Here is a 15,957-nt window from a genome sequence, read left to right on the forward strand (position 1 = left end):
TCGTGTGTGTGTGTGTGTGTGTGTGTGTGTGTGTGTGTGTGTGTGTATGTGTGCAGAGAATTGGACGTAGAGGCATTCTACCCCTGGGGTACACCCCCAGCCCTATTTTATTCTTTATTTTGAAACAGGGTCTCACTAAGTTGCAGAGGGCCTAGCTAAGTAGCTGAGGCTGGCTGCAAACCTGTGATCCTCCTGTCTCAGTGTCACCATGCCCAGCTGCTTGTGCATCTTGCTAAGGTCCACTTTGTCATGAAGAAACAGTACTGAGAGTTTCCTGTTCTCGCTGTCTGACAGATATAGGCACAATTCCTCAGCTCCCACCCTGAGTCCTCAGGTTTCCCTATGGTGGACACTAATTCACTAGACCCTAGAACCCATATACCCCCAGGCCTGCCCCTCACCCCATGCAGCATGGGGTCATTGCCTTTTCCATACCAAGAACCAACCAACTATGGCGATGTGTTGGGTCCATTTACCATCCATCAACTGACTTCTCCATTCTTGCTTCCAGGGGTGGTTTTTATTTATTTAAATTTTCCTCTTGCTTGAATTAGGCTGAAACCAGAAATATACTGAACTGGTTACTAGGATGAACACAGGACTATGTCAGTGATCCAGATTCCAATCATACCTCTGTCACCAGCGACCTGGCTGTAGGCAGCTTACTTTATTCTCCGAGCCTCTATTTGACAGGCACACCACTATATGCTAGCAAACAGTAATATTTCTCCACCTTCCCCATCCACTAAGGAAAGCCGTCTCTGCTTCCTTGGACTCTCCCTCTTCCTCCCCATCAGCCCCTCCTGCTCCCCAGCAGGCTAAGGCTGGCCTGTCCACCCTAGATGGTCTTTCCCCAACTGTTAGGACGTCAGGGTAACTTATGTATGTCAGAAAGGACAGAGGGCTACTGGAGGAGGAGGAGGAGGATAAAGAGGAAGAGGAGGAGGAGGAGGAAGAGGAAGAAGAGGAGGAGGAGGAAGAGGCCAGGTGTAGTGGTACATGCCTGTAATGCCAATACTTGGGAGGCTGAGACAAAAGTATCACAGGTCCAAGGACAGCCTCAGCAAGTAGTGAGACTCTCATCAACCTAGGAGACCCTATTTCAGAATAAAATATAATAGGGCTAGGAATGTAGCTCGGAGGTAGAATGGCTCTGGGTTCAATCCTTAGTACCACAAAAGAAAAGAAGAAGAGGAGGAGGAAGGAAGGAGGAGTTGGGGAGCAGGAGGAGGAGAAGGGAGAAAGAGAAGGATTCAGGGGAAGAGGTTGCAGTGAGAAGGGGTTACGAATGTTTATCATTTGAGAGCTGCGCTGGCTCATTTGAGACTTGGGGTGCGTGTTTGGACTGAGGGAGTCGAGAAGCCGCCTGTGAGGTGCGTGGATGATGGTAGATACATGATGAGTAGACAGAATGAGTGCAGTGGTCAGGGAGAAAAGAGGGGAGAGAAGATGACGGAGAGGATTTGCTCTGCCCTGAACATACTCTCTTATGGTACTTTTTTTTGAGAGAAGTAAAATTTCAGGTTATGTTGTAGTGCCTGTTCGATGTTTCTCAGCGTGGAATGGCACCTAGAAGAAGCTCTTACTGAGGTGGGGAAAGCCCAATGAAATTACAGGTTCAAAATATAATTGTGGGGTTTTCGCCCCACCAATAGATGCTGGGGCAAAAACCCAGGGTCACTCTACCACAGAGCTATATTCCCTACCCTTTCTCTTTAATTTTTTTTTCCCCCTGTGGTACTGGGGTTCCTGGAAGCCCTTCTACCTCCAGGCTACACTCCCAGACCTATTTTATACTTTTTTTATTTTTGGAAACAGGGTCTCTTAAGCCAGCGCAGCTGGCTTCGAACCTGTGCAATCCTCCTGTCTCCGCCTCCCAAGCGCGGGGATTACAAGCGTGCACCACCACGCCCGGCTTTTTTAAATTTTGATACAATATCTTGCTAGGTTTCCTGGGCTGTGGGCTCCCTCAACTTGTGGTCCTCTTGCCTCGGCCTCCTGAGACGCTGGGATTGCTGGCCTGTGCCAGCGAGGCCGACAATGACAGTTTTATTATTGTTCCTTTAGGCTTTCCGCTTAGATCTTAGTTCAGATCAGCCCCCTGGTGTCATGAACTCCAAGTAGCTTGGAGCAGGGAAACTGTAGAGTTGTACAGTTTCTACTTGCATCTTCCAGAAAGGTCCACGGATCACCTCCTCCTTCCAATCAGCCTGCTCCACTGCGCTGGGTGAGATGGTCCACGCCTCTCCTAGCCCAGTCTCACTTTAGGGTCAATTTTGTTTGTGTCTGTCTCTCTCTCTCTCTCTCTCTCTCTCTCTCTCACTGATCATTTTGAGAGAGAATCATCATCTGCTCATCTCTGTAACCCCCCTAAGACTCCCAATCTAAAAGAAAATCTAAAACATGTTAAGCAAATGAAGCTGGGATATCATAAAGCATTAACAGATTCTCTCTCTCTCTCTCTCTCTCTCTCTCTCTCTCACACACACACACACACACACACACACACACACACACACACACACCCCAATGGCTTGAAGTTCTATACATCCCTGAGAAAAGGGAAGAAGAGACTTTGATCTGACCCAGAAAGCCTAGAATTGACTTGAGTTATTGCCATCAGGAAGAATGGCAGCCTGAAAAATAACTTTATCCAAGTTACAGAAAAATAAAGCTACCCTTATTTTGCGGATCTAAATTTTGAGCCCCCAAATTCAAACTCATGACAAGTGTTTGTCGATTGAATGAAAGAAGGCTGGGGGGAGGGTTCTGCTGCTGCGGGCTCTTGGTGGAACAGTCTTGGCTGGTCTCCAGAGAAAACAGTAATTACTAAACAGGGCATCTGCTTTCTAGTCCTTGCTTGGTCACTTATTATCTTGGTTTTCTAAGCAGGTGACCAGCCTCTTTGGGCCTCAGTTTTCTTATCTGTTTAATGGGATAATGACACCTGTCCTGCCCGCCTCACAACGTTATCAGGTGGGTTAGATGAGATAACACAGGTGAAGGTACTTTATGTGGGATTATAATAAGGGCATTGGGATCAAGGACCTTGAGTCCAAGAACTCAAGGATCAGAGTTCTTGGATACCCTGATTCTGTTTTTCTTGAACCAGTAAGAAACAACAACCAAATTGTCCATGGAAACCACCCCAGAGCTAGCTGGAAGGGCTCAACGACTGCGCTCTCTGTATCAGCAGAGCATGCTTCATTGGGAAGAAATTCTCGGGGCACCAAACGAATTTCTTTTCATTGTGAAATGATCTGTCTGATATGCGACAACAAATTAAGCTCCGGGTGACTGTTCCTGTAAAACACGTCCTGCTCTCCGCGCTGCGATTACGGGGCGGACAGACACGGTAAAGAATCAATTAAAACTCTGACACATTAAATGGAGCTCAAAGACCTGTTTCGCAGGTTTCCCCAGAGGAAAACAATCATGTTCCATTATGCCTTGGAAGCCGATCGAGGCGAGATTTCTGAGACAAGTTCTAGGGTTTGCAAGGCTGACTTTGGCTTTTCTAAGTCATTTCTGAAGCTCCACTTAAAGGATTACGGCGTCTGGTTCATCCTCTGTCTCACAGCACCATGGTGGAGCAAGAGGGATTAGCGTCCTGCGGGCATCCTCCGGAAAACAGTGAGTCCCCCCAAAGAATGTGTGTGTTTCAAGAAAGGTTGAAAAGGCGGCCGTGTTTATACTTAATATCCATTTCCAAGTGAAACCAAAGGTTAAGGAAGTCAAATCAGAAGGACGTTAAAACTACAATTCATATATATATATATATATATATATATATATATATATATATGTTCGGGCTCAACTACCAAAAGGTGTACATTTTCAAGAAGAGAGAACAAGAGGGTGAGAGGGGTAGGAATCACGTGGTTGGCAGGGCCCGGGCTGCATGTCTACCACAGCGAGTGGAAGCGTTCGTGATCAGAACGTGTCCCCTTGATTAATTCAGGCGTCGGGTCTGAGCCATTTTTCGGTCTCGTTGCCTGAAATAACTTCTGTCTCTCAACCTGAGTAGGTAGAAGAGGCTTTGAGGGTCACGCAGTGTATTTCCAGAAGCATTGCCCCCGGGGTGAGCTTCGGTGGAAATAAAGCAGGGTGCGGGAGCCGGGGAAGCGCAGTCCCTGGTGACTGCAGAAGAGACAGAGGCGTCCGCCAGGCTCGCCCAAGCCGGCTGTGTGTCCGGAATGGTTTTGGGGGGACCTGGCTCGCTCTGGACCTCGCAGACTAATCTGGCAGCAAAGAACTAGAGAGGAAAGAGCAACGTGAGGGTGGCCTGTCACTGTCACGCTTTCAAGAGATTCCAGCAGAAACAGAGAGGGAGACAAAGGAGCTGAGAGGCAAGACAGGGCCTGCCTGCCCGCGCTTGGTCCAGGACAGAACCTCCTCAGAGGAAATGCACTCACGGGCCAGGAATCCATTTGGTTAGGAGAGAACAAACGTTTGGCAATTCTGCTCCTGAAATCTGTTCACCACGTCTCACCATTTTGATTTTAAAAGAAAAAGAAAGAGGCACAAGAAGGGGTTTGTAGCTGAGGATACTACTCACTGTAATTTCTCAAAAACTCTCTGATTCTTCTCTTGTTTAAGTTGCTAATCGATCACATTTATTTTATGATGCTGGGAACCGAAGCCAGCGGGGTCTTTGTGTCTAGTAGACAAAACCCTCTACCACTGAGCTCCATCCCCAGCCCCTAAGTTGCTAATTCAATCCTTAAGCTTTCCTTCTACTAGAGGAGAAAGAAAAAGAAAACACTATTTTTACTATATTACGTATTTTTGTGTGCTAATGCTGTCTTCATCTGTAGAGTACACGGGCCTCTCAGAGCCACTGGGAGGGGCTCGGCTTGTGCAGGGGATGGGAGTCCTATCCCAAGATAGACAGAGACAGAGGAGGTGAGGCCAGGTCCATGCCCCATCTGCATGTGCCCACCATCCTAACGCTCTTCCCTCAATGCAACCACAGTGGGCATTCTCCTAGAGCCAGCAAGTTTCTAGGAGAAAACCTGGGACGTTTTTCCCTATGGGAAAAATGTTTCCACTGATTAAACAAAAAAAAAAAAAAGGATATCACTAAAAATATTCAGCCTTTTGTGTGACAAAGAAAAGGACTCAGCTTCCCAGAGAATTATGAGTTAGCCAAAGACAAACCAGCAGTAAAAGCTAGGTGTGTGGGTAACTCGTTCTACCACGCTGGCCTTCCCTTTCCCTTTGTCAAAGGAGTTGGTTGGGTTTTCTTATGCCTCATCTACGCCCGGCCTCACTTAGGTTGTCTCTCAAGTTTCAAAGCCTTCCCACATCCTCCACGTCTTCCATGAGAATAAAACCATGTGTAACCCCTGGACAGTCAATCCAATCCCACAGGCATGTATTGAACATCTTCTTTGTGCAGCTCTGTGCCAGGTACCGGAGATTCACATATAAAATTTGAGACACGATCCCTGCCCTCAAATATGTATACGATCTGTTATGATAAAGGCATTTTAGAATTGTACTATGACAGAAAATTTCTTGAATGCTCTGTATCACTGGAACACAAAAGAAAAGGGAGGAAAGGAATTTAGTGGTTTCAGAGAATATTTAACATAGAATTATCATAGGGGCCAGCAAATGTATGAATACACAATATACCAAATAGAATAGAAAAATAGACAAGTATATGGACATACATGTACTGTTCACAACAGTCAAATGATAGAAATAACCCAAATGTCCATCCGTGGATGAATGTATAAACAATTTGTGGTATATCCATACAAGGGAGTATTACTCAGTCGTGAAAGGTAGTGAAGCTCTGATACATGCTACCAAATGGATGGAATTTGAAAACATTATACTAAATGAAAGAAGCCACACACAAAAGTTCACAAATCATATGACTCCATTTACATGCAATTTCTAGAATAGGCAGATCTACAGAGACAGAACACAGACTGATGATTGCCAGGGGCTAGGGTGGGAGAACAGAGGGTGACTATTTCATGGGACAGGTTTTCCTTTGGAGGCTGTGAAAATGTGCAGAGATTAGAGAGCGGCATTGCAAATGTACTAACTGGCACTGAAGTGTTTCATTTAAAGTGGTCAATTTTAGCCCGGCATGGTGGTGCATGCCTGTAATCCCAATACTTGGGAAGCTGAGACAGGCAGATTTCAGGTTCAAAGCCAGAGCCTTGGCAGCTTAGCAAGGCTCTCAGCAACTCGGTGTGATCTTGTTTCCAAATAAAACATAAAATAGGGCTGGGGGTGTAGCTCAAAGGTAGAATGCCCCTGGGTTCCATCCCCAGCACCCACATGAAAAATAATAAAACCATCAATTTTGTTATGTGGATTTCACCTCAATTTTCAAACAGAGTGGAAGAGATGGGGGAATTGCGGGTCCCTAAAGAAGTTGTGCAGAATCCAGAAAGCCAGCTGACAGGGTCAACTGAGGACCAGCTCCTGCGAGACTAGAATGCCTGAGAGCGTTGGGAAAGGCAGCAAGGGTCTTCCAGCAGAGGTGGCTTGGTCAGATCTTCGTTTTGGACTGGGCTTTTGAGTGGAGGGCTGGAAACAGTAGGGAGGTTCTGGACTCATGGAAATAACACATGGAATCTGCTGGCTCAGGAAGAGATCATAGAGAAGGTACCAGATATAAAGCATCTGCGGCGGGGCATGGTGGTGTGTACCTGTAATTCTAGACCTTGGGAGGCTGAGTGAGATAGGAGAATCTTATGTTTGAGGCCACCCTCAGCAACTTAGTGAGACCCTGTTTCAAAATAAGAAATAAAAAGGGCTGTGGTGTAGCTTGGAGGTAGAATGCCCCTAGGTTCTTCCCCAGCATGAAAGAAAGAAGAAAGAAAGAAGGAAAGAAAGGAAGAAAGCTGCCTGATCACTGTCCATTGACATCATTAGTATTATCTTCTATCAAATTTGAACTCTGAGCCAGGTGAGGTGGTGCATGCTTGTAATCCCAGCACTCGGGAGGCTGAGACAGGACCATCACAGGTTTGCAGCCAGCCTCAGCAACCTTGTAAGGCCCTCTGCAACTTAGTGAGACTCTGTTTCCAAATAAAAAATAAATAAAATAGAGCTAGAGGTGTAGCTCAGAGGTAGAATGCTCCTGGGTTCAATCCCCAGTAACAGAGAGAGAGAGAGAGAGAGAGAGAGAGAGAGAGAGAGAGAGAGAGAGAGGGAGAGGGAGAGGGAGAGGGAAATTGAACTCAGATATATTAATGGAGATTAAAAAAAAAACAATTATCTTAGTTCAGTAGCCACAACTCTCTTAAAATTATTTTTTTCTTGCGGGTCTAGAGATGTAACCCAGGGTGTACCTCCCAGTTACACCCCCTGCCATATTTTTTATTCTTTATATTTGAAACAGGGTCTCACTAAGTTGCAGAGAACCTCACTAAGTAGCTGAGTCTGTCCACAGACCGCAAACCTCTGGTCTCAGTCTCCCGAATGCTGGGATTACAAGCGTGTGCCACCACGCCCTGCTTAAAGTTAATTTTTAAAACAGCAGAAGCCCGTCTTTTTACACATCCTACCAGCTTCAACATCTAACATATTTTTTTAAGGTAAAATTAACCTACTTCCTCTTCCTGTGAAGATTACTCATAAAGACTTGTCCTTGAACAAATAACTTCACCAAAGAAGCAAACCCATTTTTGATGAGAGCAAATTACAGCCCAAAAATAGGTTTAGAAAAGGAGCTGTGAAGCCAGGTGTGGTGGTGCACGCTTGTAATCCCAGCATTTGGGAGGCTGGGATTACAACAGGATTACAACAGGAGGATCACAGTTCAAGGCCAGCCTCAGCTACTTAGTGAGGCCCTTTGCAACTCAGTGAGACCCTGTTTCAAAACAGAATAAAAGGGCGTGTTGGCATATGCTTGTAATCCCAGTACTTGGGAGGCTGAGACAGGAGGTTTACAAATTCACAGGTTCCGAGTTTCAATAAAAAAGAAGAAGAAGAAAGGCTGGAGGGATGGGTGTAGCTCAGAGGTAGAATGCCCCCAATACCAAAAACTACAATAAAATAAGCTTGAGAGTGTAGCTTTGAAGCAGAATGCTTCTGGGTTTAATCCCCAGTACCATACACACAGAAAAAGAGCTATGACCCCAAATTAATACTTTATCTGTTTCAATTTTGGCCACACTAGCACATCAAGAATACTATACACTGGGACTTTGTTAAGGTAGCCAATTGGATTACTTTGTGTACAGGTTAAAAATCTGATCTTCTCCATATTTATTTAAGTATTACATGCAATGTGACCTATCAGAACCTTATGGAACCTATCAGGTCAAACTTCAGACGGGTGGATCTGCCGGTCAGCCTCACAGTGACATTCTAGAGTCTCCACCCTGTCTGAGGAAATCCCAGGACCCAGGGCTTTCCGGGACTTTCAGTGCTAACACCCAGCTCTCACCTGCACCAAAAGTTCTCCCCAAATTTCTTCTTAGATGTAGGAGTAGTTTTATTTGGAAAGCAAAAATTAACAGCAGCAATGAAGAAAGGGGAAAATTTGGGCATCCTTACTGTGGAAAGAAATGCAGGTGGCCCTCCATACCCACACACTCCTCACCCATGGCTCGCCGTACTCAGGTTCATTGGTTTTGAATCCCCGGGCTCTGCGTCTGCAAATTAAACCAGCCATAGTTAGAAAATATTCAAAAATATTATATTTGTGTAGCTGAATCCCAGTTTTTGTCCCAGTTTGCTGAATCAAATAATTGGGACGAGCTTTTTGGAAGAAGAACAAAGAAATCTATTGTTTTGCTAGTGAATTAGAGATATCAGTGAACCTAAGCACTCGGGGGGGAAAAAATCCTGGATTCCCTCTGAACAAAGGCATCAAGTTCCTTTTAAGAGTTAGCTCTTCAGGGTCTTGCTGGTGTCTTATCAGAAGAGATGCAATTGAAGCGGTGTATAGTGGTGTATAGTGGTGTGAAGTGGTGTATGGTGCACACACTTGTATCCCAGTACTCGGGAGGCTGAGACAGGGGAATCGCAGGTTCAAAGCCAGCCTGGACAACTTAGTGAGACCCTGTTTCCAAATAAGAGAGAAAATACAGCCAGAGGTATAATCTGGAGGTAGAATGCCTCTGGATTCAATCCCCTGTACCACAGAAGGGGGGATGTGGTTCATGTTTAAGTTTTGCTGAGTCAGTTCTTATTCAGATCCATAGATCAAAGTCTTTTTGTCATATTTATCAGAAGGTTCATGTCTAAGTCTTCCTTGAGTCAGTTCTTATGCAGATCCATAGGTGCCAGGTTCCTTTTATCAGCAAACAAATAAAAACATTTATTAACAGAGAGTGAACAGAGAAGGAAAAATTAAACAGGTTATCTGCTAACTGCCAGGGTCAGAAGCAGTCCCCCCAATCTGGATTGAACACGTGCGTATCTTGTTTTCTTGTCATAATTCCTTTAACAGTACGGGGTAGCAGTTATTTATGTAGCATTTACATTGCATCAGGTATTATTATAAGTAATATAGAGATGGCTTAAGGAGGATTGCATGGGTTATATGAAAATACTTACATCTCTGTACATGAACAACTTGAATATCCACAGATATTCATGTCCATGGAAGGTCCTAGAATCAATCTTCCACGAATGCTGAGAGAAAACTCTACATTCAAAGAGCAAGAATTCATTTCAAATGAGTTTAGAGACTCTCAACTCCAAATATACACCACCACAAGGACATGCTATTCAGGCAGACCATGGGGGAAATTTTTGTCTGCCAAGTTATTCACTAAACAAATGCCTTCTGAGGTCCGAGCAGGTGCCAGCCTCAGGATCAGGGGTTGAAATCCAGAAACCCAGATGCGCCAGGCTGGACTCAGAAGATGCTCTCAGGCTACGGGCCAAGCAGAGAGATGCAACCCAGGCACACACAAAGGAATCAGTAATTAGAGGTTTGGGCTTCTAAGAGCCAGACATTTACAAACACTATCTTCCTCACAACAAAACCTCAAATAGTATTGTAACTTTAAACATATGCTACACCATGGATAAATCTTGGAAACATGAAGCCAAGAAAAGAAAAGTAAAAACCAAAGCTTAAAGAGGTTATGGAATCCACCCAAAGCCACCTAGCTAGTTACGACAGAGGCAGAATCTAACCCAAGACTTTGAGCACACACACACACACACACACACACACACACACACACACGAAAAACTTGATGTATGCATCAAAAGACACTACAACAGAGTAAAGAAAAAGAACTCACAGGATGAAGGAAAATATTTGCAAATACATATATAAAGCAATAATTTGAAGAATATATAGAGAATCCCTAAAATAGAGCATCTGAAAACAACCTGATTTAAAAATGGGCAAAGCACTAACATAGACATTTCTCCAAAGAAGAGACACAAAGGCACATGAAAAGATGGTCAACGTCACTAAGCATTAAGGAAAAGCAAATGAAAACCCCAGTGAGATGCCACTCCTCGCTCACTGGGTTGGCTGTTGTTTAAGAAAAATAACAATTGTTGACAAAGGATATGGAGAAATTGGAACTCTTGTGCACACGAGTAGGGATGTAAATGGTGCAGCTGCAATGAAACAATACAAAAAAAAAAAAAAACAGAAGTGCTAGATGATCCGGCAATTACACTTCTGTCTGTGTCCCCAAAAGAACTGAAAGTAGGGACAGGAAGACATGTTTGTACACCCATATTCATAGCAGCATTGCGCACAAGATTCCATATGTGGAAACAACCCAAGTGTCCATTGACAGATGGGTCCCTAAGCAAAATATATACAATGAAATGATATTCAAACTTGAACATATGCTACACCACGGAGGAATCTCAAAAACATGAAACCAAGTGAGATCAGCCAGACACAAAAGGACACCTAATGACGGTTCCATACATATGAGGTACTCGAAGTGGCCAAATTCATAGAGACAGAAACTGGAATGGTTGCCAGGGACGGAGGCTGGGGAGATGTGCTTTACTGGGCACAAAAGTTCAGAAGTTTCCTTTGGGATGATGAGAATATTCTGGAGCTGGATAGTGGTTAGTGGTGATGGTTCCACAACAGGATGAATGTACTTAATGCCACTGAACTATAACCCACTATAGTAATTTAACACTATTACTATAAAATGGTCAATTTTATGTTATATATATTTTATCATAGTAAGACCAAAAAAAAAAAAAAAAAGAAGATGACATATAGAACACATGCATCTACTGACCTCAAATTCTCCCCCAAATTCCATGTAGTAACTAAAGCATACACTTTTGAAAAATAGACAGGGTGGGGAATTGTTAATAGGTACAGAGTTTCAGTTTTGCAAGATTCTGGCTGGGTGTGGTGGTGCTCGCCTATAACTCTGAGACGGGAGGGCTCCCGGTTCAAGGACAGCCTCAGCAACTTAGAGAGGTCCTGTTTCAAAAAATAAAAAAAAATGCAACCGAGCGTGGTGGAGCACACTTGTAATCCCAGCATTCAGGAGGCTGAGAACAGAAGATCATGGTTCAGGGACAGCCTCAGCTACTTAGTGAGGCCCTCCACAACTTAGTGAGACCCTGTTTCAAAATAAAAATAAAAAGTAGGGCAGGGGGTGTAGTGAGGAGGTCGAATGCCCCTGGGTTCCATCCCAGACCCGCAAAATAAATAAATAATAAAATAGGGCTTGGGTGTAGAAAAATAGTACACAAGGAAGTAGAATTAATTCAACAAAAAGGTGTTAAAATATTATGACTAGACTCAGGTGTGGTGGCATACACATGTAATCCCAGCATCCGGGAGGCTAGACTGGAGGATCGCGATTCACAAACCGCCTCAGCTACTTAGTGAGGCCCTCTACAACTTAGTGAGACCTTGTTTCAAAATAAAGATTAAAAAATAGAGCAGGGGATATAGCTCGGAGGTCAAATGGTCCTAGGTTACATGCCCAGACCAGCAAAAAAATAAAATAAATATGACTAACACTCTCAGACAGTCTAGAGTCAGACACACAAGGAAGAAAAAGAAGAAATAATGAGAAGAAAAGAGGAGGGAGAAGAGACTGTTAGAAACAGACACATACATAGATTTGAATTTTTTAAGTATAACATATATAAATTGTACCAACAATGAAAGCACAATTGGTTGATTGTTTATATTGTATATATCCTAGATATCACCATCTAAATCAAAATAAAGAATACACTCAGGCCAGGCATGGTAGTGCATGCATATAATCCCAGAGCTTTTGGGAGGCTGAGACAGAAGGATGGCAGATTTGAGGCCAGTCTCAGTAACTTCGTGAGACCCTGTTTGAAAATAAAAAATAAAAAGAGTGTAGCTCATATGTAGAATGTCCTTGAGTTAAATCCCTGGTACCAAAAAACAAACAAACAAAAACTATTACTCGCACCAAGAACATGAGATAGCCTAATGTTTCCTTTATTATAATTTTTCTTTTACTTCTGTATCTGTGGTCCATGATGAACTTTTTGTGTATGGTGTAAATGACCCAGTTTCTTTTTCTTTTTTCCTTTCTTGTGGATATTTTTGTGTGTGTATGGTACTGGGGGTGGAACCCAGAGGCTTTCTACCTCCAGGCTATACTCCCAGACCTATTTTATTCTTTATTTGGAGACAGGGTCTCACTAAGTTGCTGAGAGCCTCACTAAGTAGCTGAGGCTGGCTTCGAACCTGTGTGATCCTCCTGTCTCAGCCTCCCAAGCGCGGGGATTACAAGCATGCGCCACCACGCCCGGCCTCTTGTGGCTATCTAATTACAGTTTACTGAAAAATCTCTCTGCTGACTTGTTGTAGCACGTTTGTCCTAAATCGAGTGACCTTACATAGATGAGGCTATTGCTGAGTCTACTATTCTATTCCAGTGGTCTCTCTGCCTTTATTATTGTGGCTCTGTAATAAGTTGGCGTCTAGTACTGGGAGCTTTCAGTATTGCATTCACTATTCTAGGCTGTCAGCTCTCATATAAATTTACAATAGACTTGTCAATGTTCACTTAAAAAATGTCCTAGACTTTTTTTTTTGTACTGGGGATGGAACCCAGGGGCATTTCTACCTCCAAGCTACACCGCCAGCCCTATTTTTTATTCTTTATTTTGAAACAGGGTCTCACTAAGTAGCTGAGGCTGGCCATGAACCTGAAATCCTCCCGTCTCAGCCTCCCACGTACTGGGATTACAAGAATGTGCCGCCATGTCCGGCTAAGAGGCCATATTCTTAACTATCAATGATTTTTGCTTGTTTGTTCATTTGTTTGTTTGTTTTTGACCCTCAGGATTAAACCCAGGGGCATTCTACCTGCGGGATACACCCTCAGCCTTTTTTGTATTTTTAACTTGTTATGTTGACACGGGGTCTCACCAAGTTGCTGAGGGTCCAGCCATTCCTTTCCATCGTCTCCACTTTCAGCTGCTGTAATAAACATCTTCGTGCATATAACTTTTCTCTTCCGTTGAATGATCTCTTTAGATTATTTCCCACGAGGGGCAGGCCTTGGGCCAGAGGGATAAACAACTCCACAGCTGTTCTATGTACTGCCGCGGGGTTTGCCAAACAGGCTGCACCACTGCACGGCACCCGAGTGGGGTGCACACACATCCTCCACTTTCACCACCACCTCCGGCATAGGTGGAATCATTTGTATAAACAAATACACCATTCAAACAAATATATTCTTCATTTAGCCGGGCGCGGTGGCGCACGCTTGGGAGGCTGAGACAGGAGGATCGCACAGGTTTAAAGCCAGCCCCAGCTACTGAGTGAGGCTCTCAGCGACTTAGTGAGACCCTGTTTACAAATAAAATATAAAATAGGTCTGGGAGTATAGCCCGGAAGTAGAAAGCCTCTGGGTTCCACCCCCAGTACCACAAATATATATATATATATATTTCTTCATTTAATAGCTACAAGGTTGGACATTTGCAGTGTCAGGCTTGCTGATCAGCTGGGCTCTCTGGAAGCTTCCTTGTGTTTGAGGCCTTTTCATTTGCCAAGTCAGCTCAGCTCACCTGGAGTCAATTCTTCACCGAGATTGAAGGGCAAGGCTTGAGAGCCTCACCAACCCCCAGGGGCTGCCGATGCTGTCGGTCTGCAGACCACACCCCGAGTATCAAAACCTAAGAGTCCTCTATTCCGTAGACAGGTTAGACAGCAAGCCAAGCTCAGAAGATCCCATTAGAACTCCCTGTACCAGCTCTGCCATGGATGGGTTCTAGGACCTTGGTCTAGACACGACCTCCCTGAGCCTCAGTTTGTCCGTCCGTACAATTAGGGAATAAGACTAGACGCTCTCTGGGTCCCTCCTGTGGTCTGCACTTCCCTCTGGCATTGTTTAGCATATTCATACTATTTCCACATACTAGTCATTCAACAAAGAGTGGGGTTGTTTGTATGTGTGTGCGTGTGCATTTTTGTGCGTGTGTGTGGTGCTGGAGAATCCAGGGGCATTCTACCTCTGAGCTACACCCCCGGCCCTTTTACCTTTTGTTTTGAAACAGAGTCTCACTGAGTTGCTGCGATCTCTCTATCTTGCTATCCTCAAACCTGCGATCCTCCTGTCTCAGCCTTCCCAAGTACTGAGATTAGAGGCCTGAACCGCCCTGCCTAGCTAACAAATGGGTTTTGGTTCCAAGAACAGGCATAGGGCCCTATTCAAGCCCTGGAAATATAAAGTACAACAAGCTAGACACCCTGCTCTCGTGGGAGCACAGATCTGGTGGGAAAGTTAGAGCTGGAGAAGGGTGTGCTAAGAGTTTTGATAGAAGCACAGGATGCCACAGAAACATGTAGAAAGGGACCTCACCCAGACCAGGGCCAGGGGGAATGCGAGGAGGCGACCCCCAGGGAACCATTCCTCACCTGACTCCTAGGGATAAGGGGTGTGACCCCATGAGGATGGGCAAGGGAGGCCGGCCGTGTTCTAGGTAAAAGGAAAGGCCTCTCGAAAGACCTGAGCGAGAAAGAGCCTGAGGCTGAGAAGACGCTGGCCGAGGTTCCCGAAGGCAGAATGCGGAAGAGAAGCGGCGAGAAAAGAACAGAGGTGTGGACATGGCCCCGGGGTCGAGGGCATCAGCACCTCCGGACACTTCTCCAGAAGCGAGCAGGACAGACTTGGATTCTAGAAAGATCACTTTTGCTACAGTCCACAGATTAGATCAGAAGAGACCAGATGGAATGCCAGGCAGCCAGGAAGGAGAGTTGCAGGAGTTGAAGCAGGAGAAGAAAAAATACCTGCTCCAGGAGAAACACCTGCACTAAGGGAACGAGAGAGCTGGCAGAACCAAGGCAGATACAGAGCCAGGCGTGGTGGTGCACACCTGCAATGCCAGTGCTTGGGAGGCTGAGGCAGGAGGCTGGCAGGTTCAAGACCAACCTCAGCAATTTAGTGAGACTCGTGTCAACCTGGTGAGACCCTAGTTTTTCTTTTCTTTTTCTTTTCTTTTTTTCTTTTTTGCAGTACTGGGGATTGAACCCGGGACCATCCCACCTCCAAGCTACGCCCCTAGCCCTGTTTTTCATTCTTTATTTTGAAATGGTCTCACTAAGTTGCAGAGGGCTCACTAAGTAGCTGAGACCGGCTGCAAACCTGTGATCCTCCTGTCTGAGCCTCCCAAGTACTGGGATTACAAGCGTATACCACTATGCCCGGCAAGACCCTGTTTCAAAAATAAAATAAAATTAAAAAGGGCTGAGGGGGCAGCTAAGAGGTAGAATGGCCCTGGTTTTAACCTCTAGCAACACACACACACACACACACACACACACACACACACACACACACCAGATACAGAAAGCAAAATGGACAGGTCTCAGCGGGTGAGGGCAGTAAGGGGTGGAAAGTACCGAAGTCTCAGTGGCTTACAAGAGCAAACATGCATTTCCTGCTCATGGGTCAGTGGGTCAGCGGGGCTCAGCCTAGCTTGGCGGCACTTGGCTCCAGCCTACGGTCAAGTTCAGGTCTGCCCCACACATCT

The 15,957-nt window shown here is 45.0% G+C and overlaps 1 protein-coding gene across 1 annotated transcript in view; it reads left to right on the forward strand.

The window, feature by feature from the left end:
* Positions 1 to 3,584: 3,584 nt before the first annotated feature.
* Positions 3,585 to 15,957, forward strand: part of PTPN3 (protein tyrosine phosphatase non-receptor type 3) — a gene marked incomplete at both ends in the record, with an annotated part of 171,735 nt that continues 159,362 nt past the window's right edge. The window contains one exon of the mRNA XM_080708451.1: positions 3,585 to 3,633. Coding sequence (XP_080564577.1) covers positions 3,585 to 3,633 — 49 coding nt within the window. The remainder of the gene's footprint in view (positions 3,634 to 15,957) is intronic.

The sequence above is a fragment of the Muscardinus avellanarius genome (assembly GCF_963383645.1).
Source record: "Muscardinus avellanarius genome assembly, chromosome: 13".
Lineage (NCBI taxonomy): Eukaryota > Metazoa > Chordata > Mammalia > Rodentia > Gliridae > Muscardinus > Muscardinus avellanarius.